The 26,197-nt window shown below is 45.9% G+C and overlaps 1 protein-coding gene across 1 annotated transcript; it reads left to right on the plus strand.

Annotated features, from left to right (window-relative positions):
- Positions 1–494: 494 nt before the first annotated feature.
- On the plus strand, positions 495–21,460 carry caln2 (calneuron 2; the record flags this gene model as incomplete). The annotated part of the gene is made up of 5 exons (XM_079738582.1): positions 495–612; positions 8,565–8,708; positions 13,136–13,248; positions 19,740–19,893; positions 21,333–21,460. The coding sequence occupies 5 exons, from the start codon at positions 495–497 to the stop codon at positions 21,458–21,460; spliced, it is 657 nt and encodes a 218-aa protein (XP_079594708.1).
- Positions 21,461–26,197: the final 4,737 nt, after the last annotated feature.

Consider the following 26,197-nt stretch of genomic DNA (forward strand, 5'->3'; position numbering starts at 1 on the left):
GGTTACCCAGAAATCTGTTCCTTCACAATCCTTCACAGACCTATTTGTATTGAAGTGCATGAAAGTGAACTGGTGCTTTATGTGAGTGACTATGCTTTTATTTGTGTTTGTGTGTGTGTTTGTGTGTGTGTGTGTGTGTGTGTGTGTGTGTGTGTGTGTGTGTGTGTGTGTGTGTGTGTGTGTGTGTGTGTGTGCTTGCATGTATAGCTATATTTAGGTTAGTGACTGCGTTGATGTGTGTGTTTGTGTGTGTGTGTGTGTGTGTGTGTGTGTGTGTGTGCGTGCATAGCTATATTTATATAAGTGATTATGTACCTGCATTGATGTTTGTGTTTCTGTGTACATTTATAGCTATTCAAATGTGTGTGTGGGCGTGCAAATGTTTGCATGTGTGTGTGTGTTGGGGACTACTTATATACGTTTGTGCATGTGGGTGCATTCATGCATTGACATTCCTGCTTGTGCTCCTCTCCCCCTGTGTGTGCAGGCTGAAGATGCCGTTCCACCATGTGCGAGCAGGCCTTCTCTACCCTGATAACTACCTCAGTAGCTCGCTCTCTGAGGGCAGCGAAGCCTTCCAGCTCACCAGCATCTCCCCAGAGGAGCTCGCAGGTAACGCCGTGCTGGGACAGAGCTGTTTAGCCGTAGTACAGCCCACCACGTCTGTCTACTGGGAAATAAGGGGTTTGACTAGAGTTTCTATATTTATCTTACTATGTTGAAGGTTTGCACTGCTATTAGCTTCCTTAAGCCCAGCCATTGAGACAATTCTTGAGTGTAGAGGAAGGAACATTTATAGTATATCAGGTTTCTTTATAAGGTTTAGTCCCGTTTTTCCAGAGACATTATGTCAAATTAGTTAAAGAATATATGAATATATGCTCATCAGGACTTTGCTTTGAGAAAGATGACCTAATGTATCACCTAGTAGTATCTATGATGTTCTATACACAGTTAGGATGAGTATTAAAGCCTTTCAACTTGCCCAACTATAGATTGTGAACATTGTTTTTGGAGCTGAATCTAGGACACAACTCCAAGGGATCTATGTCAGCTCGCACTAACACTCATGACTTCAAACATGTGCACTATTGAATTCTGCTTCAGTGAGCTATGGTTTCAAGTCCTTTTGTCCTCCAAATCTCTTAATCCGATGTCCCTGAAGGGGAATTGGCAGATCAATTCGCCACCAGCTTTCTGTGGTCCAATACAATGACTGCTGTGCATGCATGCGTGCATGCGTGCGTGTGCGTGTTTCTGTTGGTGGTTTGTTCCATATTACATCTCACCTTGGCTTCAACCAGAAAAAGTTATACATATGGTACTTGAGGTGTTATGTAGCATAAAGTCCTTGTGTCATCGAGGTTAAGGTGTATCCATCATGGATGAATTGAACTGCTTGTGGCTTTATAACCAAAGGCTATTCCTCGGTGCATAGATACAGATCGACCCATTTAGAAAAAGGTCTGGTTGGTAAAAAGACATTCAAGTCCAGGCCTGTAAACCTCTCCTTTAATAATAATAATAATAATGGATTGAATTGATATAGCGCTTTTCTAGACACTTAAAGGCGCTTTACAGTGAAGGGGGGACCTCACTAACCACCACCTGTTTGTAGCACCCTCTTGGGTGATGCACGGCAGCTAATCTGCGCCAGAACGCTCACCACACACCAGCTTGAGGTGGAGAGTGAGGGAATTAATGAGTCAGCCAATTATACAGGAGGATGATTAGGGAGCCAGATTGAATGAGCCTGGTTGGGCCAGGACACCGGGGAAACCCCTTCTCTTTGCGATAAGTGCCCTGGGATCATTTATGACCTCAGTAAGAAGTTAGAATCCTATTGTAATGCAGATATAGGCTAGTGTACCACCTGTTGAAGGTGGGACATACTTTGCTTTTAACCTGTTTTTCATAAATTGCTGTAAACTGTCAAGAGGTCGGCTCAGACATTAGGTTAGGATTTGTGCAACACAGTGAGCGGTGTCATCTCAGACACACACACACTGATATACTTATTCATAATACAGTTGTAGCAATGTCCTTGCTAAACGCCACCAAGGGGACTTTTAGTGGGCTCCTCCAGACGAGGACGCAGGGTGGTGGGGTTGAAAGCTGATTTGATGTAAGATTTGCAGATAAACCTCACACATGACGCTGGGCTCCATGTTGCCATGCAGGAGATCTCCCTGCGTGTGTGACGGCTAGTTTAACCCGTGCACACTGATCACTCATTGTGCAGCCTCACCCAAACCAGTCCAATCAGACTCGGCAAGGTGAGGCTGCTTAAACCAGCCATCATCCACAGACATTTGGATGGCTTTTTCTTGTTTTAGTCAAATTTGATGCAAAGAAATGACCATGTACAGCACACACACAGACAGACAGACAGACCTTTCTGAGGAAATACCTCTCGCTAATAGTAGAGGGGGAGGGAGAGAGGGGGAGAGAGAGAGAGAGAGACGAGAGGAGAGAAAGAGCAAGGTGATACTCTGGTCAAGTGAACAGCAGAAGGGGATATTCACAGGCTTAGAGTGGCCAGAGAGGGCATCACAAGCTCTTGCTGAAGTGACAGATAGTAAAAGGTGGGTGGAGGATGACGATCTTAGGCAGGGTTATTTCCAAGATGGACACGAGTGGGCACAGAACACCCGGCCCTGTGTCCGGGCAGATAGACTAATGACAAGCACGCTAATGCAGAGACAGAGAGGGAGAGAGAGAGCAAGGAGCAGTAGAATACTCATTCAGAAATTGGAGCACATTTTGACTTATCAGTGGCGAGGAGGATAACCTCAATACCTGTTCAGGAAAAATCCTTGTTCAGTGGCTACTTTGTGAAAATGCTGAAGTGGAAAGTGGGATCTAGCTGGTCTGAGGTTTGAAAACGATTTAGGACAATAATTTAGTGACAGAAACAAAAACAAAACAAAAACGAATTGATGTAATCATGCCTTCACATGTGACTATCTAAAGCTGGGGTAGGCGGTGGAAGAAACAAGCCGGGGGAAGCTTGATTTGGAAAATATCCAACCAAATTAATCCCTCCTCTCCCTTCTGGCCCCCATCTTATGCCAGTCCCCCAAAACATGCGACAAATATGAAAAAAGTTCTGAATAAATAAACCTCCTACCACCCCGTGCTCCCTTGTCCCCCCCCCCCCCCCCAACAAACCTCTGTAGCTAGTAAGGAGGTCTCTCGCCTGTTTAGGGAGCATGCACCATTTTCACAGTGGCGTCATCGCAGCTCAAACTGAGTCATCACTCATAGAGCTTATCATGGCTCTTTCAGTACCCGGGCACGGGCAGCAGATCAGGGAGTAGAGGTCTGGTGCATCAGGGGAGCAGAGCCATGATCAGTGCTATGATCAACACCAGTGTCCTGTCATGACACCTTTGAGAACAGGCTCCATTGGCAATTGGTGCTGGTGTGTATGTGTGAAAGTAGTGATCTATCCATCTGTATCATAATGAATCAATATAAATGGATGTCAACATAGGTTAATGCAGACCGGTGAAGAACTGCCACTCTAACTCCCTGGAGCAGTCCAGCGCAAAGCGGTCGGTTTGGTTATGTTCCAAAGGAGAAAAACATCGGACGAGGGCGTCTCTATCACGTCCACAGATCCGCCCGCCCGGGCGTTTCTCGCCAGGTGTGCGTCTTCCTCTCCGTCTCCCCTCTGCACCTGATACTCCTCTGATTGACAGGCCATTAGTTGGAGATTGACAGGGAGCTTTGGGCGACGTCCCCTTGGAGCTCTGACTCCACTGCTGCCTGAGGAGACGCCTGTGCGTGTGTGTGCGTCTGTGCATGTGGGCGTGTCTGTGTGCGTGGGTGTGTGTGCGTGTGTGTGGGTGTGCGTGCATCTGTATGCGCGTGTCTGTCTTTGTACGCGCGTCTGTGGGTGTGCGACTGTCTTTGTGTGTGCGCCTGTCTGTGTCTGCGTGTGCGAGTGTCTGTTTGTGCGTGTGTGTGCGCGCGTGTCTGTGTGCACGTGTTTGTGTGCGCGTGTCTGTGTTTTTGCGCGTGTCTGCATGTGCGTGTTTGTGTACGCATGTCTGTGTGTGTGCGTGTCTGTGTGCGTTTGCTTTTGTCTGTGTGTGCACGTGTCTGTGTGAGTGTGCTTTTGTCTGTGATTGCGCGTGTCTGTGTGTGCTTGTGCTCTCTCTTGAACGTAGAGACTGGGGGGCTGCGGGGGCGGGCTTCTCTGAGGAAGTTGAGTCAGGAACTGCTGCAGGAGGAGACGGTCTGTTGACGCCTGGCAGCCCTCCGGCTCCTCCATGGGAGACGCAGGGAGACGGAGCATAGGGAAGGATAGGGAGAGGACAGAGGAAGAGATCAGGGAGAAACCAGAGGAGGGAGAGACGAAGAGAGGAGGGAGAGAGAAAGAGATAAGAGAGAGACCAGAGGAGGGAGAGACGAAGAGAGGAGGGAGAGAGAAAGAGATCAGAGAGAGACCAGAGGAGGGAGAGACGAAGAGAGGAGGGAGAGAGAAAGAGATAAGAGAGAGACCAGAGGAGAGAGACAAAGAGTTGAGAGAGAGACAAGAGGAGAGAACAGACAAGGTGATGAGAAAGAGACCAGAGGAGGGAGAGACAAAGAGATGAGAGAGAGACCAGAGGAGAGAACAGACAAAGAGATGAGAGAGAGACCAGAGGAGGGAGAGACAAGGAGATGAGAGAGAGATCAGATGAGAAAGAGACAAAGACATGAGAGAGAGACCAGAGGAGGGAGAGACAACGAGATGAGAGAGAGACCAGAGGAGAGAGAGACAAAGAGAGGAGGGAGAGATCAGATGAGAGAGAGACAAGACATGAGAGAGAGACCAAAGGAGGGAGAGACAATGAGATGAGAGAGACCAGAGGAGAGAGAGACAAAGAGAGGAGGGAGAGACCAGAGGAGAGAGCGACAAAGATGAGAGAGAGACCAGAGGAGAGAGAGACAAAGAGAGAGGAGGGAGAGATCAGATGAGAGAGAGACAAAGACATGAGAGAGAGACCAAAGGAGGGAGAGACAACGAGATGAGAGAGAGACCAGAGGAGGGAGAGACAAAGAGATGAGAGAGACCGGAGGAGGGAGAGGACAGACAAAGAGATGAGAGAGAGCAGAGGGGAGGATGGGGTGAGAACAGAGAGACGAATCAAGCAGCTTATCTTTATTGTTCTGTGGGTAGAGAGCGTGGGACTGCGGGGGAGGGGAGAGGCTCCACTTCCTCCCGATGAGGGGAAGCCTCTTATCATCAAGTTCCTCTTAAACTCTCCAATCATTTCAACAGTAATTCACTCTGTTGAATCTGTTATGATGGAGTTGCCTCACGATGGAGTTCTGCTCGACTGCTCAGGGATGCTAGGCAGTAGGACCATTGATAGTAATATTAGTATTACTGATAAAAATGCTCTTTTTTTTATAGCAAGAAGAATTTAAAGTGAGAAATTACGCTACTTGCCAGGTCTATAACCTGAAGAACTTTATATTTAGGCTACTGAGCAGGTTAATAACCTGAATGCCTTTATATTTAGGCTACTGGGCAGGTTAATAACGTGAAGACCTTCCATTGCTCCATTGAGAGGAGGGGGGGACTTTTTGGGGGTGGGAGATTGTCCCAGTCTTCTGTGTGCAATTTACTATGTTATGTTTTGCTTTCAATGAATGTCCTTAATGTCTGACTGGAGCCCTCCGTCTCCACAGACAATGCTTGATTTTATAGATAAATATATATAAATATATATGAATTACCGGATGTCATTCAAGCGTAATTTATAGCAGCCTATATTTTCTGTAAAATTTAATGCAGATGCTTACGCAATTGATGTTAACTTGTTTCCAACATGAACTTTTCACCTATGAGGGTCCCTATAAGCTCATTGCAGGCACACATGGTGTTTGAAACCATAACACGTACCACTTAGTAGCACTAGTATGCAGGAGGAGAGGCCGCTGCATCACAAGGAGACATTATCCCAAATCAATGTCTCATCAAAGAAACCAGAACATTCTCACAGCAATTAAGTCTTACGCCCACCAAGCCAGCAAAAGGCCATATAATGACGTAGCTCCCTGGCCCTCCGGTCAGGCCTCAGGCTGACGTAGCTCCCTGGCCCTCCGGTAAGGCCTCAGGCTGACGTAGCTCCCTGGCCCTCCTGTAAGGCCTCAGGCTGACGTAGCTCCCTGGCCCTCCTGTAAGGCCTCAGGCTGACGTAGCTCCCTGGCCCTCTGGCCTCAGGCTGAGGTAGCTCCCTGGCCCTCCGGTCAGGCCTCAGGCTGACGTAGCTCCCTGGCCCTCCTGTAAGGCCTCAGGCTGACGTAGCTCACTGGCCCTCTGGCCTCAGGCTGACGTAGCTCACTGGCCCTCCAGTAAGGCCTCAGGCTGACGTAGCTCCCTGGCTCTCCGGTAAGGCCTCAGGCTGACGTAGCTCCCTGGCCCTCCGGTCAGGCCTCAGGCTGACGTAGCTCCCTGGCCCTCTGGCCTCAGGCTGAGGTAGCTCCCTGGCCCTCCGGTAAGGCCTCAGGCTGACGTAGCTCCCTGGCCCTCCGGTCAGGCCTCATTTCCCCCCCATATTGTGCCCGGTTGCTTTAACCGCAGGAGGGCTTGACTGGAGATTCTCTCTGAAGGCCTGGAATCTGTTTGGATTACTGCTCTCCTTCATATGAGCTGCACTGGAAGCAGTGATGAAAGATTGAGCCAGTCTTCAGACCGATGGGAATGTATAATAACTCAAAAAGGTTCATTTAGTCTAACTTGATATATTAACTTGTATGTTCATGTCAACAGACTAGTATTCATTTGTTTGTACCTGTTTTAAGAAAAAATAGAAAAGGAAATGTGCAACAAACTAGTACCCACGGCAAATATTACACCCTGGATTTATGGCACACCAAAAATACACAAGACAGGCACACCATTGCGCCCCATAGTGGACTGTATTGGCTCTGTCACATACAATTTGTCTAAAGCTTTAGTCAAACTAATAAAACCTATCCTGGGCCAGACAAAACAACATTGCAAAAACTCAAAACAACTGGCAAAAGACCTAAGCAGTTTAAAAGTGGAAACAGATGAAATTTTCAATAGTATCTCTGTTCACAAAAACCCACATACAGGCAACACTAAACATAGTAGAAAACAGACTCAGAGCAGACTGGACACTACACAAATGCACAAATTTAACAGTGGAAGACATAGCCAGTCTGCTAGAATTTGTAGACACATCCACGTATTTCCAGTTTAAAGGGAAACTGTACAGACAGAGAGAGGGGTTTGCAATGGGCGATCCACTTTCAGCCATCATAAGTGCTTTCTTCATGGAAGATCTGGAGCCCAAGGCCATAGCCACAAGACCAGACCATTTTGGCCTCAAATTTCTGGAAGAGGTACGTGGATGACATACTTGAAAAAGCGAAAACAGGACACACACAGTCACTCACGGATCATTTGAACTCCATAGACAACACAGGAAACATTAACTTCACACACGAAGAAGAAACCAACAAATCCATCGCATTCCTGGACATGAAGATTCAACACAGGGACGATGGCAGCATAAAAATATAAATATATAGGAAACCATCACATACAGACCAATATTTATTATGGTCATCAGAGCACCAACAGCCCACAAAATGTCAGTAGTGCGAACATTATATGACCTCACCAGCATGATTATAGATGAGAAGGACAGACAGGAGGAGGAAATCCACATCAGGAATGCACTCACACGCTGCCAATACCCAGGTTGGGCCATCAAAAAAGGAAAGCAAGCAGTCCGGAAAAAAGAAAAACAAAGAGGAAACGAAACAGAAAAGCACAGAGAAAACCGAACATCGTGGCATGGTGACACTGCCTTACATCAGGGGCGTCACAGAAAAGGTCCAACGGGCGATGGAAAAACACCGCATCAGCACGCCAGTCAAACCCCACATCAAGCACTGACAGGTGTTGGTGCGCCCCAAAGACAAAAGACAACCGGAGAAGAAATGTGACATCATATATGAACTCCCATGTCTGTCATGCAACAAAACATACATAGGAGAAACTGGTAGGGCGTTCGGCACACGTAAAAAAGAACATCAAAAAGAATGCGAAAAGGAAACATCTGGAGCGCTCACACGTGCACTGAAAGACAAAGCGGAGCAGGAGAATCTAAAATCAGCCATCTCGGACCACTGCAAGAGGGAGAACCATATCATGGACTGGGAAGGGGCAAAGGTCATAGGGACAGAGAGCAAAAAGTTCCAACGTTGGATCAGGGAGGCGGTGGAGATCAGGAAACGGGTCCAGGGGACAGTAAACCGGGACTAGGGGGCATACATGCTGTCCCACACCTGGGCTGCAGTGCTCCATAGAACGGACGGACAGCGGAGGACCAGCCGTCCTGCCTCTTCTGGCGGGACGGCTGGTTGTCTATAACGTCAGCTGACACAACACGCGTCACAGCAACAGCTGACGCTTCTGAAGAAGACTTTATTTGGATTTGCCTGATCACTAAATATCAAAGAAAGAAAAATGAAAAGCGTCATGTGTCATCTATTATGTCTTCTTCATTAGTATTGCTTTGTATTCTTCCCAGAAATCCGAGAGGCATTCCGTATTCTGGACCGCGACGGGAACGGCTTCATCTCCAAGCAGGAGCTGGGCATGGCCATGCGCTCGCTGGGCTACATGCCCAGCGAGGTGGAGCTGGCCATCATCATGCAGAGGCTGGACATGGATGGTGAGGGGCACACACACACACACACACACACACACACACACACACACACACACAAATACAGACACAAACACACACACACACACACACACAAATACAGACAGAAACACACACACACACACACACACACACAAATACAGACACATACACACACACACTTGCCACACACACACAAAAAACACACACTCAGACCATATAGACAAACACAGATACACATACACACGCACTACACACTAAAACACATACACACACACACACAGGACATAGTAACACACACACACACACACAACATGATGATACACACACACTACACACTAACACACCTACCACACACACTACACACTAACACACACAAAATAATAACACACACACACAACAAGATGACACTCACACACACACACAAACACACACACACTGAACACTTAAACATACACACACACACTACCCATTAACACACTGATACACACACAGACATACACACGCACACACACAACATAATAACACACACACACAAACACACACACACAAGTAGTACACATACATACTACACACTAACACACAAAAGAAAACACACACATGACACAAAAACACACACACAGGATGGACAGGGGAGGGGGGCTCTATGGTAAAAAGAAATAGGGTTGGAGCTCTTCCCAAGGGGGTGAAGCTATCCAGGGTGCTGATCTGGGACCTGCTGTCCAGAAGTGTGGGGGTGCTGAATGTCTGTGGGCATCAAATATAAAAATACCCAAACAGACACACATACAATCAGTTACAGTCACATGCATGTGCTGCAGTAAAGTTGTAAAGAGAACAGAAATGAGAGGAAAAGAGGTTCCAGTTTATTACTGAACGCCCTCTCCCCTTCACCAATTGAGTGTTGCATTCCTCACACCTGTGATTGACTGGGCAAGATGGACTCTTGATAATTGTGGAAGAAATGCCCTGATTGGTCAGAAGTGAGCACTGAGCGGTCTACAATGGAAATAACACAGAGGCAGGCGCAGCCAACTCAAAACAGATCTTCGCGCAGCGCTTTGACTCATGAATAGCTGATGGATAACTGTGGCATTCTTCACAAATGAGCCTCAAATATGATCTTACCTACAGCCCCTTTTTAACGAGAGTGTGAAGCCAATCTCTGACATCTTCCAACCCGTGTGGAGATGAAACCTTCTAACAGGAAGAAAGGGAGGTGCAGCGGGGAGGGTGTGTTTGATTGGCCTTTAAGCCATTAAGCCTCACACAAATGACGCTGTGGGCCCAATCTGTGCAGTTTGTAGCCATTTATTTCCAGAGTGAAGAGTGGCCGGTCCAGAGCGCTGGCCTCGCCCCCCCCCCCCCCCGCCCAGGAGTCAGATCAGAGCAGTGTTACAGCGCCCTGCCCTGGCTGATCTCAGCACTGCTGCAAAAGGTCTTCCAGCTCAGTGTAATTTAGCCAGGCTCCACCAGGGGGACCCCCTGGTCTCCAGTCCACCTCGGTTCGGCCCTACTCCGAATAGAGTGGGGGGCTGGAGGGGGGGCTTGAGTGGGGGGCTTGAGTGGGGGGCTGGAGCCTAGAGCGGGGGGCTGGAGGAGGGGGCTGGAGCCTAGAGCGGGGGGCTGGAGGAGGGGGCTGGAGCCTGGAGTGGGGGGCTGGAGGAGGGGGCTGGAGCCTGGAGTGGGGGGCTGGAGCCTAGAGCGGGGGGCTGGAGGGGGGGGCCTCCAAAGTGCGTTGGCGAGGGAGAGCTGGACTTCCGAGCATGTTCGGAGAGAGCAGGAAGTCCTGCCCAGCGGCGAGAGCAGAGAGAAAGGGCGGGAAGTTTGCTAGAGCGACACTAAGTAAAAGGGGAGCTGCTTCAGAGAAAGCGGCGCCTTTGGGCATAAAAGTGGATGGAGAGCCTTCTGTAGGGCAGCATCGGGTTGGAAAGAGACAGTAGAAAACGAACACCCCAGAAAATGCTCCACACACCTTTGGTTAAGCAAAGCTGTGACAGAGAAGATGGATGTCATGAGCCAATCGGAGAACAGATGCCTGATAAAAACCTGACCAATGACTGTGCCATCTTTAACAAATGACACTCAGAGGTTCGCCCTTGGATGGACAGGCTATTGATCCTGCCTACAGTAAGGTTATATAGGCCTCTATTTGCATAGGCTTGGGTCCGTTTGGTGGTTTGTGTGAGTTTGGTTTCCATGGTGATATTCCATCGCTCATTGGGCATATGAGTCAGGATATGAGAAGGCCCCTGCTGGCATCCTGATTGTTCAGTTCATGTAAACGAAGCCTCTAACCTAGGTTCAGTCTGACTGGTGCTTCTCCCTACCGAGGAACAGCACTTTATTTCAGAGAGCTTATGGCGGACTCGCCAAGGACGTAAGCGGACACAAAGACGTGAACCCAACAGGCAGGGACTATGCACACCTCCCCGCTGGTGGAGGTTATGTTCTGTGGATAGGCCTTCTCCGGGTTGCTTCTCTGCTACCTGCCAAACTGAATGATGGTGCATTTGTTCTACAGGCCAGGGCCGTGCACATGGTTCCCATGGGCACAGAGAAGGGCGCATGGGAAAATGGAATGAGTAGACCTTTTAGAATCTGCTATAGAGACTGACTGACAGCTTCTCACATTTTTAACTTCCTGTTTCCACAGTGTCTCACGTTGTTTACAAAGTAAACAAGGAAACAAGGAAACAGGGCGTAAACAACTTGAGACCTTCTGGAAACAGGAAGTAAAAACATGAGACGTTCTGGAAGCATGCATTAAACAATGTGAGGGTTACTTACATCTTAATCGGTAGAAACAACAAGTACGCAGACACACACACACTGTGTTTGGAAGGAAAATGACTGCTGTCACCACCACTGTTTTCTATGCTTGAATAAAGCCTGCTGATCTGTCTTGGCGCTAATTGCTCTGTTTTCACAAATAAATAAACTCTGGCGCCCCCGGGAACATCCACCCAGATCCAATCTGGCAATTTATGGCTTTCTCTTTTTCCTAAGTGTGTGTGTGGACTTTAGAGACCCCTATGTTTGATTGTTTTTGTGTATCAATGTTACACTCATATTACGGTGTTTGGCGTGCATAGCTTGATTTGTCATTCAACCCTCCCAAGTTAAAGGTTATAAGCACTGTTATTTGAGTGTGACTCGTTAGGAATGGCATAGCCATCCGTCTACTGTTATTGAGGGCAATGCGAGTTGACTGCACCTGCCTCTGTATGAGACAAATGAGCTACTGGCTAATTTCTGGCCAATCAGGGCCATTCATGGAATCCATCTCGCCTAGCACATTTTTGCACACGAGTCATCATCTCAATGGCATAGAATGTGAGCAGAGAGGAATGTTTATTTTGGGGTTGTTTATTTTGCAAATCTTCCGCTCTCTGTCTCTTTGTGTCAAAGCGTACCTACAGCCCCTTACCACGGACCACGCTAAGCACATGTTGGCAAGGAGTCTAGCGCTGCATGGAGAAGAACAAAGAGGAAGGCAGTCAGCCTCCGTTCTGAGCCCTACTGGGAAGCACGGGGACACACTAGTGGGGATGCATCTGACTTGGTATACAATGGTGTAAAGGAGTTGGGAGAGTTGAGTCATCAGCAGGGATGTGTCATGAGCTGCTTTAAGATGCTTTCCCTCCGGAAATAGGAACCAACTCATTTTCTGCCCCATTACGTTTGGGTCTCAAGGGATGTTTTCACACCATCATCCTCCACCTGACTGTCTTTCTACCCCTCCACCTGTCTGTCTTTCTACCTCTCCACCTGTCTGTCTTTCTACCTCTCCACCTGTCCATCTTTTTACCTCTCCACCTGTCTGTCTTTCTACCTCTACACCTGTCTGTCTTTCTACCTCTCCACCTCTCTGTCTTTCTACCTCCACCTGGCTGTCATTCTGCTTCCACCTGTCTGTCTTTCTACCTCTCCACCTCTCCATCTTTCTACCTCTTCACCTGTCTGCCGTCTACCTCCACCTGTCTGTCTTTCTACCTCCTTACCTGTCTGTCTGTCTTTTTACCTTTATCCACCTGTCTCACTGTAAGTGTGCCTTCCTGACTAACTGAGTGTGTGTGTGTGTGTGTGTGTGTGTGTGTGTGTGTGTGTACGGTTTGTGTGTGTGTGTGTGTATGTTTGTGCGTGCGTGTGTGTGTATGTTTGTGGCACGTGTGTGTGCGTATGTGTTTGTGGTACGTGTGTGCGGGTCTGTGTGTGCATGTGTATATATGTGTGTCCATGCGTGCACGTGTGTGTACGTGTGTGTGTGTGTTTGTGGTACGTGTGTGCGGGTCTGTGTGTGCGTGTGTATATATGTGTGTGTCCATGCGTGCACGTGTGTGTACGTGTGTGTGTGTGTGTGTGTTTGTGGCATGTGTGTGTGTCTATGTGTTTCCACGTGTGTGCATGTGTGCGTGTGTGTGTGTGTGTGTGTGTGTGTGTGCTCCTTGCAGGGGACGGCCAGGTGGATTTTGAGGAGTTTATGACCATCCTGGGCCCCAAGCTGCTGTCCTCTGACAATAGAGAAGGCTTCCTGGGCACGACCATCGACAATATCTTCTGGCAGGTGAGGGAACCCATCACGTATCTTACTGCCTTCAACTACTGGGGCCAAGTATTAGTAGCACTATTAGTATTTCACTTCCAAATACTCCCACATTTACTCTCTCATAAACACTACACATATGTGTGGAGATGTTTAGAACCCAAATCAAACCCATTACACACTCCTGAGTGGAGTTTCATGCCCTAAGTGCTCATGTAGTAAATGGATTGCTAAGGTTTGAGATGAGCCTCTTATTGGTTAGTTTTTTGTAGATTGTGTTAATTTATGAATAAATTAAGGGAGAGAGATTAAGAAAGAGAGAGAAAGAATGAAAAACACAGTCAGAGTGAGAGAGGGAGTCACAATTTCGAGCTAAAAATAATGCCGCATCTTAGAGAGAGAATGTTGAGATTAAGAAATGAAAAATGGAGGAGACTGAGAGCAGAGGCAAGAAGCCTCAAGGAGATGGAAATGAATGAATGATAAAGAGACAACTCGACAGAGAGAGAGAGAGCGACGTGGAGGAGGAAGAGAGAAGATGGTGCAGATACCGGCAGAAAGCCATTCCTATGTTGAGTAAATGGAATTTACTGAAATCACATAGAGAGAGTGATAGAGAGTGATGGAGAGAGAGAGAGAGAGAGAGAGAGAGAGAGAAGAGAGAGAGAGAGAGAGTGGGGATTGGGGGAGGAGAAAGAGTGAGAGAGAGCAAGAGAGAGAGCAAGAGAGAGCAAGAGAGAGCAAGAGAGAGCAAGAGGAGAGAAAAATAGAGAGAAAAAGAGAGCAAGAAAGGGAGAATAAATGCACCAAAAGGTCTCTCCTGAAGGTCGTAGACATTGTGTGTCCCAAGGGTGATTTATAAGTTTAATCTCAGACAGAGAGAGAGAGAGAAGAGAAATGTGAAGAGAGAGAGTTAGAAAGGCGCTGACAGGCAGAGAGCGGGAGAGTAAGAGGGAGAAGATGAAACAGTCACGGTGAGGGAGACAGCGAGAGGAAGACAGAGACGGATATAGAGCTAAGACAATAGCAGGACCATAACACGAAGAGAGAGAGTGACACAAAAGACAATATCTGGGGGGGCAACATCCCCAAGATGATGTGTTTTGTGTGTGTGTGTGTGTGTGCGTGTGTGTGTGTGTGTGTGTGTGTGTGTGTGTGTGTGTGTGTGTGTGTATGAATGTGCATGTGTGTTGAACAGGAGGAGCCTGAGGCAGGTGTGGAGTTGCATGATGTGCAGATTCAAATCAAGCTGTTGAATCATGATCATTATCCTCGCTATTATGTCATTGTCCTTATTAATGTCACTCAGTGCTTAGTGATTGTCTTCAGTGATTGGCATGGAAACTGCAAAAATCTGTGATTTCTACTGTGTTTTACTAAGAGGGTATTTTTGTTGGTGTATTTCAGAGATAGATCAGATTCAGAGCAGATTCAGTCTTCCACAAGTTCTATGGTTTCTAGAAATTTCCGGAACTCGGAGTGTTCCGCTGCAAATGATACATGGTGCTATCTTACAGATCAATAAAGCAGTCGTGCAATTGACCAAAAAATACCTGGTCTAAGAGCACTAGCGGATAGCGCAGTTGGTGTTGCTATTTTGACGTACCATGGCAGGTCAGAACTGCAACATAAGCTTACACACCAGTAGGCTATACACAGCACAAACATGCAAACGATATTGAAATATAATGATGATGTAGTGGATTGTGGGCTGCATGAATGAACAATGTAGAAGGCTATGCCATGCGTTTAATTAATAATAATAATAATAATAATAATAACTATAATAAACTTGAGCAAAGTAGTCTATATCCCAGCCTTTCAAAACAAAATCTCGTTTTAGGGTTAATGATAACGTTGGTTAAATTATTTGGGAAAGAACAGCTGATACAGCGGTAAGAAGTTGTACTTTTAAAAGAATGCATCTGCAAACACTGTACAGCAAAAACAAATTTTCTTGACAAATACATCGTGTACAAGTCCATAACTTTTAGGATTGATGAGCATTTGGTCGTAAGAAAACATAGTTTTACCACGAGTGAGTGTTTAAAAGACTGAATGAATGCAGGTGATGCATCCATCTGTTTAAACACACGCAAACTAAACACGTAACGCATAATACAGTCCATGGCAATGTATATTAACGGGGGGACACATGTATATTATGAACAAAAGTCGATAACGATAATGTATACAATACTGGTAAGAAACTTTGTTGGTTAATGTATTGCCGCATATCATTAAATAGACCTACGGTTGCGGCAACAGGACCGCATATCATATGTGTTTTTTACATGACGATTCAGTGTTTCTGAAGTTGTAGAAGAAAACGCTATTCCATGTGTGAATTAGGCCATATTCTTTTGCAATAAACTGAGCCATTTGAAGTTTGAAATTCATTTGGTCATGCATCTGTCTCATCGGAGACTGCAAACACACTGTCAAAATATCAGATTGTCAAATGTGATCATGGCTCTTAAAGGGGATGGGAGATGGCACTCTCATTGGTTTATTGCATGTTGCGCCTAAAACACACCTACGGGTATTCAGACCAACCCATGTAATTTATCCGCCGGTATAATAGCAACACACTTCTCGCGCTTCTCACTTGCGTTTCAGACCGTTAAAATAGGGCCCCATAAGTTTATTCAAATGTCATCATCAATGTGTAAGAGCAATGTTGCATATGAAATTAGCCACACTGGGGCATTATCGTATCAGTATACGAGAAGTTGTACCCTCCCTCTCTCTATCAACCGCTCGCCAGACAGAGCTCCACACACACTAAAGGACTCACATGACATGGAGATGGTAGGAAACATCTGGCATCATTTCAAAAACACAAACATCTCAGGGACTCTATTGTACCCAGCTGAAATCAAAGTTTTCTACAGCGCTTTGATAGCCTATGAACAGGAGCCAATGGACTCCCTCTGAGTGTTTGTCTTAGATTAAGGGCTTGTTCCTCTGGTTTTAGGTTAAGGGCTTGTTCCTCTGGTCTTAGGCTAAGGGCTTGTTCCTCTGGTCTTAGGTTAAGGACTTGTTCCTCTGGTCTTAGGTTAAGGACTTGTTCCTCTGGTCTTAGTTTAAGGGCTTGTTCCTCTGGTCTTAGGCTAAGGGCTTGTTCCTCTGGTCTTAGGCTAAGGGCTTGTTCCTCTGGTCTTAGGCGGAGGGTTCACAGGTTTTTCAGCGAATGAGTGAGAAGGGGGTTGACCTTCCTACAGGTCAATGGCAAACTCCACCGCTCTGCCCTGGACAGATCAGCCCCACCCTACTTTCAATGTCTTATCAACTCCGCCCCCTACCTTGTTTTTCGTCTGACGAGATGTCTGCAACTGAGCTCTTGACGACAGGAAGGACATAAATTAGTTGCCCTTTGACCCCCTGACTCAGCCGAGTCAGGGGGTCAAAGGTCTGTCTTCAGCCTGACAGAAATAATCATCAGAATTAAAGTCTGAATAATTTGACTAAGGCACTTTTCAAAACAAGTTACCAAGAGCTTTAAATGAGCAAATCAAAAATAGAAGAATTCCAGATGACAAACTGGTACAATAATAAAATGAGCCATCCATCCTAGCAAGGGGAAATGAAGGATAATAGCCTCCACAGTTAATCTGTTTGATGTGTCTGCTCACAGAGCACTGGAGAAACATAAGTGTGCATATTTTTAGATTTTGATGTCTTTGTCCGGAATGGATACATTGGCCCCCGTATCTCTATACCCAATCAGCTCCACACACAAGGATCTGAAATACAGGTCAAGAGATTGAGCCCCCAGATGAGCAGCGAGCTTGTCTATCTCCTTGAAGTTCACACAACTAACACAGAGGAGGACACAACCTCTGTGTTCACAATACTAGTTTTTTGTTTTTTTTAGGATTTATTTTGCATTTTTTATGCTTTATTATAGAGAGAGATAGAGAGGAAGGCATGGAAGACATGCAGCATATTACGAAGGGCAGGATTCGAACTCGGGTCGCCGCGTTCAGGCCTGTGCCTACATGGTACACCCTTTAACCCGGTGCGCTACCTGGGCGCCCCATCAATACTAGTTATAATGAATGAATGTTTCCAGACATTCAATGAATCCAGGGTTGGGTATGTTGCCCCCTATGACCAGGTGTATCTGCTTGTGTCTCCAGTGGGACGGCTCCTTTCCTCTGGATTGAACATTACCTATGCTCGCCGACATGCTCCTCGAGGGAAGGGGCTTAGAGACGAGGGCAGACAGAGAGCAGCTGGAGGGGAAGGTCGGGGGGACGCCTGCTCCTGTGACTGATGGGTCCTGCCTCAGCATGTCACCCGTCACCACGCATCACCCCTGTTGTCTTTGAGAAGCAAATAAAGCCCCCAAAACACACACACACACATGCACACACGTACACTCTCTCTTGACCCTGGCATCATGCCCGTTGCGTTACACAGGGTGGGTGGCTCTGTGGGGTTGATCACGTCTTGGATCACGCTGAGAGATGAGGGTTAAAGGAACAAGGTGGTTGTGTTGAGGACAAAAGGAGCGGTGCTGGTTTAAAAGAGGTAAGGAGCGTTGCTGGTTTAAAGGAACAAAAGGAGCGTTGCTGGTTTAAAAAAGACGTGTGCTGGGAAGGTCATTGAGTCAGTGAGAAGGGTGACATGCTGTGACTGAGGAGCTCTTGAACTCTTTTTACACCTCATACTCATCCAGCCACCTGGAGGCATGCGCCAACACAACCCAGACTCAGCACAGCGGCTCACTGTAGGACAGGGTTCGAGATGTAGGAGGCACATTTGGAGACAAATTGAATGTGGGGCCAAAACGAAATGGAGTTACCCTCGGCGGAGCATTTAGAGAATGAAGTGAACTCAGCTCTTCGAGATGCAGTGAAACAAGTGTTGAAGGAAGAGGGTGTTAATGTGTTGACGTCATTAGCAATTTTGATCATTTGATCATCATCAGTGTGTGTGTGTGTGGGTGTGTGTGTGCGTGTGCGTGTGAGTGTGTGTGTGTGTGTGTGTGAATGCATGGGTACAGGTAGACAGAAAGGCAGATGGGTAGCTAGACGGCCAGATGGATAGATTGACAGATGGACACATTAGCAGACAGGTGGGCAGACAGACTAAGCCCCTGGAGAGAAAGATCAAGCCCCATACAGACCAAGCCCCAGATAGACCAGACTAGTAGTAATAGTAATGAGCAGTTAGTAGTGATATATTCTATAAACAGCATCAGAGCAATAACAGATAATATATGTTCATATTTTACATAAGTATACTATATTAAATTTATGTTATTATGTTTATTCTAATAATAAAGAGATGTTACAGTTATTATGTACTTGTGTTCCAAGAGAAGATTATTATTAAGATATTGCATGAAGATTGCAAGATTGCATGAAGATGGCATGAATTAATTCCCAGAAAAGCCAAGTGTAAGACAAGCGCTATAAAGCTTAGGATCCTCATTAATACTTTTATGTTTTTTAATAATACAACAATAGCATTTTATTCATGAAAATGGAATTACATTGATTGTGTGTGTGTGTGTGTGTGTGTGTGTGTGTGTGTGTGTGTGTGTGTGTGTGTGTGTGTGTGTGTGTGTGTGTGTGTGTGTGTGTGCTGCGTTTATGAACATATTAATTAATAGAGCCTGGTCTGCAAGAAGAAACGCAAAGGAGGGAATGCAGTCCAGGTCTATGTAGTCCAGGTCTATGTAGTCCAGGTCTATGTAGTCCAGGTCTAAAGGGGGCGGTCTATGTAGTCCAGGTCTATGTAGTCCAGGTCTATGTAGTCCAGGTCTATGTAGTCCAGGTCTATGTAGTCCAGGTCTATGTAGTCCAGGTCTATGTAGTCCAGGTCTGAAGGGGGCGGTCTATGTAGTCCAGGTCTATGTAGTCCAGGTCTATGTAGTCCAGGTCTATGTAGTCCAGGTCTATGTAGTCCAGGTCTATGAGCCCAGGTCCTGGAGGTCGTTGACACCAGGCTCTTCAAACCGGTGGGTGTTTCTGTGTGAGGCTCTAACACGCCGGGTCTCTGAACACCATGCTGGGCCAGCTGCTCCTGGGGTTGGGGGGACATGTTGCTAGGGGGGCTTTGGGGACCCGTTGCTAGGGGGGCTGGGGGTGTGTGATTTCTTATGCATAAAAAGAGTGTGATGGTTACTTTAGGATGGCTGGTGGGTGGTGTTGGTGGTGTTGGTAGTGTAGAGGGGGATGGGGCTCTTGTTGATTGCTTTAGAAAATACATTTTCAATAAATATATTGATATACATACATAAACATGACGTTTGTGTGTGTGTGTGCGTGCGTGCTTGTGTGTGTGCGTGCGTGCATGCGTACGTGCGTGCGTGCCTGTGTGTGTGTTGCCTAAATGAGGCATATAAAAACAAAAAAACAAAAAATACACATTTTCTGACCTACACAATATAGTACACAATTATAAAAACCATCGCACACAGAAACACACACGGACACCTGCTACAAAATAATTTCTGACTGTGTGTGTGTGTGTGTGTGTGTGTGTGTGTGTGTGTGCAGTTCGACATGCAGCAGCTGTCTCTGGACGAGTTGAAGCAGGTTCTGTTCCACGCCTTCCGAGACCACCTGACGATGAAGGACATCGAGAACATCATCATCACTGAGGAGGAGAGCCTCAAGGAATCCTCTGGGAACTGCCCCGAGTACGAGGGAGGTGAGCCTTGAAGTTTGCCTGTGTGTGTGTGTGTGTGTGTGTGTGTGTGTGTGTGTGTGTGTGTGTGTGTGTGTGTGTGTGTGTGTGTGTGTGTGTGCTTGCACGTGTGTGTGTGTGTGTGTGTGTGTGTGTGTGTGCGATGTGTTGAAGGACTGCAGTTTATCGTGTGTACATTTTGACGATAAAGAACACAGCCAAACTCCTTCTGGCTCTTTAAGCAATCTCAATGGATAACTATAGACTTATCAGTGAGCAAATCTGTTCATGTACTCAGAATCAAGGTTCATGAAAATAACACCTTACATTTAACAGGTGTTGATCCATACATAAATACAGCATTCATAAGCTATATATGTTATGTAAGCTATAGATCCATAGATGCCCAAGCTATGGCTGCGCGTATTTACACAAATAATCTCTCATCTGCATCCCTTGTTGGCCTACAATCCCAGCATGCACTGTGGTAGAAAATAACCGAGTTCTATCACTTCAACTAACTAAGAGAGCAAAAGAAATCGAGGGGTCCGGAGCAAGTATGACAAAAAGACTTTATCGTTACAAAGGCAACAACAAAGCCGAGTAGTTTGCAAAGCACTGCCGGTTAACAGATCCCGGCCTCTTTTTTATCCTTGACCCCATAGCCTCTGGCGCCGTGGCGAGTTCTAACTTACGGTTGACCCCAGACTCCCTGGCACCGTGTCAAGCCTTGGATTTGAATCCAGAGGCATTTTAAATGCTTTCTACTATTAGATATATAGGCCTAATAATAATTATGGTTTACCATAGAATATAATCATTAATTTCTTCTATATCACCTAGAGAAAATGGGTTTCTTTAGGAAGTCATAATTGATTCAACACATAAATAATGTTGCATGGATAATAAGGTTGTGAAGTGCATCCAACTGATGAGCCAGGACACAGTGTGGGGGCCCACACTGTCTTTAGGGTCCGGGGGCCCACACTGTCTTTAGGGTCCGGGGGGCCCACACTGTCTTTAGGGTCCGGGGGGCCCACACTGTCTTTAGGGTCCGGGGGGCCCACACTGTCTTTAGGGTCCGGGGGGCCCACACTGTCTTTAGGTTCCCAGGGCCCCACAGTGTCTTTAGGTTCTGAGGCCACTGCGTGGGGGCCCACACTGTCTTTAGGATCCGGGGGGCCCACACTGTCTCTAGTTTCCCAGGGGCCCACATTTTCTTCATGTTCCCAGGGCCCCACAGTGTCTTTAGGTTCCCAGCGGTGCCCTACTTTAGAGTAGGAGTAAGGGGTCAGAGTTAAAAAAGGATAATGATGACATTAGAAGGACGAGCCGACGTGTTGTTCACCAATAGCTCATCTTCCATGACACAGTTTGGTTCCCCTGGCAACAGGGTCATATCTAACATCATAAGGTGTAATGTCATGGAAGTAACTCACACACTGTATTTCCCTCCTTCTCAGTCCACCCTAAGAAGAAGAATCGACAGACATGCGTCCGGAAAAGCTTGATTTGCGCCTTCGCCATGGCGTTCATCATCAGTGTCATGCTCATCGCGGCCAATCAGATGCTGCGAAACGGCATGGAGTGACGAACACTGCGCTGCGGAGCGCAGGAAGGGACCACAGAGCCATGACCTAACATCCTGTCTTTTTTCAGCCAGAGCTGGACACAGCCACAACACAAGATCTTCTCTAGATGACCCCTTGTGTTTCTTTAATGGGGAGCATTGGACACTCTAAGGGACTGCTTCACGAGGGGGGAGGGGAACGCAGCCTGGATGTGTGGAGGTCGAAGAGGAAACACAAAGTGATTCAACTTGTTTTGTTTTGATATTTTATAAATCATATGAAAATACGGGATATTTCATTTAACTGTTTTCAAGATTGTCTCTCACCCTTTAACCTTGATTTTCTAATTAACGCTTCTCTGTCTGATATGTTATCAGGTGTTTTGGGCCAATCCCAGTTTCAAACCCTGTCATCCCGTGTCAGATGGCCCCCGCTCAGTCTTGGAATAACCAGGGTGATACAGCCCCCCCACAGGCTCCTCTATACTCTAGTGTTTGGCCCCGTGTATGTTAACGAGGTGCAGCATCATGTTAACGAGGTGCAGCATCATGTTAACGAGGTGCAGCATCATGTTAACGAGTTGCAGCATCATGTATAACGAGGTGCAGCATCATGTTAACGAGGTGCAGCATCATGTATAGCGAGGTGCAGCATCATGTATAACGAGGTGCAGCATCATGTTAATGAGGTGCAGCATCATGTATAACGAGGTGCAGCATCATGTATAACTAGGTGCAGCATCATGTTAACGAGTTGCAGCATCATGTATAACTAGGTGCAGCATCATGTTAACGAGGTGCAGCATCATGTTAACGAGGTGCAGCATCATGTTAACGAGGTGCAGCATCATCTATAGCGAGGTGCAGCATCATGTATAACGAGGTGCAGCATCATGTTAATGAGGTGCAGCATCATGTATAACGAGGTGCAGCATCATGTATAACTAGGTGCAGCATCATGTTAACGAGTTGCAGCATCATGTATAACTAGGTGCAGCATCATGTTAACGAGGTGCAGCATCATGTTAACGAGGTGCAGCATCATGTTAACGAGGTGCAGCATCTTGTTAATGAGGTGCAGCATCATGTATAACGAGGTGCAGCATCATGTTAACGAGGTGCAGCATCATGTATAACTAGGTGCAGCATCATGTTAACGAGGTGCAGCATCATGTTAACGAGGTGCAGCATCTTGTTAATGAGGTGCAGCATCATGTATAAAGAGGTGCAGCATCATGTATAACGAGGTGCAGCATCATGTTAACGAGGTGCAGCATCTTGTTAACGAGGTGCAGCATCATGTTAATGAGGTGCAGCATCATGTATAACGAGGTGCAGCATCATGTATAACGAGGTGCAGCATCATGTATAACGAGGTGCAGCATCATGTTAACGAGGTGCAGCATCATGTATAATGAGATGCAGCATCATGTATAACGAGGTGCAGCATCATGTTAATGAGGTGCACCATCATGTTAACGAGGTGCAGCATCATGTTAACGAGGTGCAGCATCATGTTAATGAGGTCACTGTCTCCCTGAGTCTAAATGTACTGCATTCCGCTCAAGTAGATCTTTGAAGGCTTTGATGTAGCCCAAAGTAGGTGTTTACTTACTCTTGTCTTAAACGTTGTGTATCTTAATGACAGTGTCGTCTACGTAATCTAAACTCAGGCTTTCAGAGTGGTTTCCATAATGGGTCGAGCCAAATAACCCACCTGTTGTCACAGGTCCTATCCAATACCCCCACCAATAGGTTGATTTTATATGTGATAACATAAGATGTTAATGTTGTACATTTTCGTCATTCTTTATAAAACAATAATTCACTGTATATAAATGAAAAAAAATAAACATAGTTTGATTTAGTTTAATCTCGAAGACAGAGTATGGAGACAAGAGTCTGTGATTTGTATTAGGGACAATGCAGAACTGTAACAACTTGTGCGCAGCATAACTGTACATGCGCAGCATGTTGTGAATGGTCGCCATCTAGTGGTTTTAATGAGATCTGCAGGTGAAACACCGATTTTTTTCTTTTCTAATGCGTTTTAAGGGAAAGAGAATAATACGTCTGACTCCCAGCTTTGTGATGTTAGTCCGATGCCATTCGGGACCTTAGGTCTGCATTATCTTGTAGTATTATACTCTATGGCTAAGGCTAGCGGGTGGTGACCAGACAAGACTTCATAGTAGACAACAATGCTGTTTGTATTTTAAAGAGATAACTGAGGGTGACTTTTAAAGGGTTTATTTCGTGTTGTGTTGTTGGGTAGATGTGGAGGAAAACACTGCCAGTGTGGCAGTCTCCCTCCCATTGGATATCCCAGAATGCAATGTGAGCGAGTGTTAAACACTGCTGCTTTTAAATTAAGTGTGAGACGGGATGACAGACCCAGATTCATACCACCCCCCCCCCCTTCCACACACACACACACACACACACACACACACACACACACACACACACACACACTAACACACACACACACACACACTTATATATATATATAAATGAATATCTGCACCAGATGTAAAAAAACAAGCCTGTCGGAAATTCAGCCTACTATATACTGTATTGTTTAACCCAAGAAATACGTACTGATTTAAACTTGATTTAACTCAGGGTTTAACTCACTGAACACACCTCACATGCTGCTTTATAGCAGCACCCTGCTGAGCATCCTCACATACACCCTACATGTACCCTAACATGCACCCCTCATGTACCCTAACATGCACCCTACATGTACCCTAACATGAGCCCTACATGTACCCTAACATGAGCCCTAACATGAGCCCTAACATGCACCCTACATGTACCCTAACATGCTCCCTAACATGAGCCCTAACATGCACCCTAACATGCTCCCTAACATGAGCCCTAACATGCACCCTAACATGAGCCCTAACATGAGCCCTAACATGATCCCTAACATGCTCCCTAACATGAGCCCTAACATGTACCCTAACATGAGCCCTAACATGTACCCTAACATGCTCCCTAACATGAGCCCTAACATGTACCCTAACATGCACCCTACATGTACCCTAACATGCACCCTACATGTACCCTAACATGAGCCCTAACATGAGCCCTAACATGCACCCTAACATGCATGTGTTTGGAGAAGACATGAGACAGAGCAAGAGAGAGCGAGAGCCGTACGAGTGTTCACGTAAACATCAATAACACTGGAACACCCACTTCATTCTCTTCCTGAGGTTTTGAATTATTCTAAAACACAAGGAATTGTCTTTGTAGTTTGTTTATTCTATGACAGCACAATTTGGCTCTAATTGAATCCATGTTTTCTGACTTATTGTGGAATTTGACGAGCCATTCTACGGTTCTACCAGCTTTGACTCAAATGAGAATGTGGTAGGAGATATTTCATGAATATATGCAAATATAAGGTCACGCCATCAGCAGCGTTTCATCTTATGTTTCATCATGTAGTAGTGATCGTGTCTCTTGGTTCAACTTGACACAATAATTAGTTTTAGTCCCACTCTGTTTTTGTATGGAATGTACTCCTTGTTCTTTACTGCCGTGAAATGTACGCTATTCTATGTCTTTGATATTCTCTGTACACTGGAAGTGAAGTAATGGAGCATGTATTTCCACCTTTGGCCTGCTGGCCTCAACAAGGTCCCATGAAACCAGCATTCAACGTTAATTGAAAAATGTTCGCTTAACAAAAAGGTGCCATTGAAAAACAGCCTTGCATGACGATGTAAGGAGGAGGGATTTTAAACACATTGGACTCAGTTATGACGTGACCATAAATATATCATGCATCCATAAAAACAGAAGGAATTTATTATTAGCATCATGGTATTTTTATCTTGTACATTGTATAAAGATTAATCTAAACAAAGATATGTAAAAAGAAAATATAAAAACTAAATCAAATACAATGTTGGCATGCGGCTTAGGTGAGACAAACATTTAAAACAGCAATATTTATCAAACTAAAGGAAAATTTGAAATGCAAGTCAGAAAAACCAATCTGTATTGAGATATACCCATGTGTTGATGCAATAAAAAAAAACTTTTGATACAAAGTAAGTCAAGCGTAATTTAATTGAAACCGCGTTATAGCCAAAGTTGTTCAGTCAAATCTGAAAAGGTAAACAAAAAATAGGCAGGAAATAAGTACAGAATATATGACTATAGCACATGTGCTGTTTGACCATTCCCTCCAATATAAAGCCTGTGGTCAGACAATACGATCGAAAAAGATAATCGTAAAGGATATAACGCAGGAAGCAAGACAGTGTAGTTTACTGGACTACATGCCCCCGCAGCAGGGACTGCGCAGCACAGCGTCGTTAAGTGGACTACATGCCCCACCGTGCCCCCCAGTAAAGGCTGTGTCTAGGACAGTGTTGTTTAATGGACTACATGTCCCACCAGTACAGGCTGTATAGCACAGCGTGGTTTAAGCGACTACATGTTCCACAATACCCAACCAGGCTGTGTCTAGCACAAGGCTATGCTCCTATGAGGGTTATGTGCTGTGCAGACTGCCAGTCTAGACGTTGAGTATAATTTCGGACTGCTGTGTCAACTGCTGCCCTTAGGGCAAGCAGTAGCAATAGGTTGCTTTTTACTCTGATCTGATTCATTTGTTGAGTGGTTGATTGGTGACAATTTATCTACAACTGTTACATTTTCTTCAAGAATTAGTGGAAACCTTAGTGAAAGGTTGGATAGCTACAGGCCTTTTCCAAAACGCTAGACATGACAGTTGAA

Source organism: Pollachius pollachius, assembly GCF_949987615.1.
Source record: "Pollachius pollachius genome assembly, chromosome: 6".
NCBI classification, from domain to species: Eukaryota; Metazoa; Chordata; class Actinopteri; order Gadiformes; family Gadidae; genus Pollachius; species Pollachius pollachius.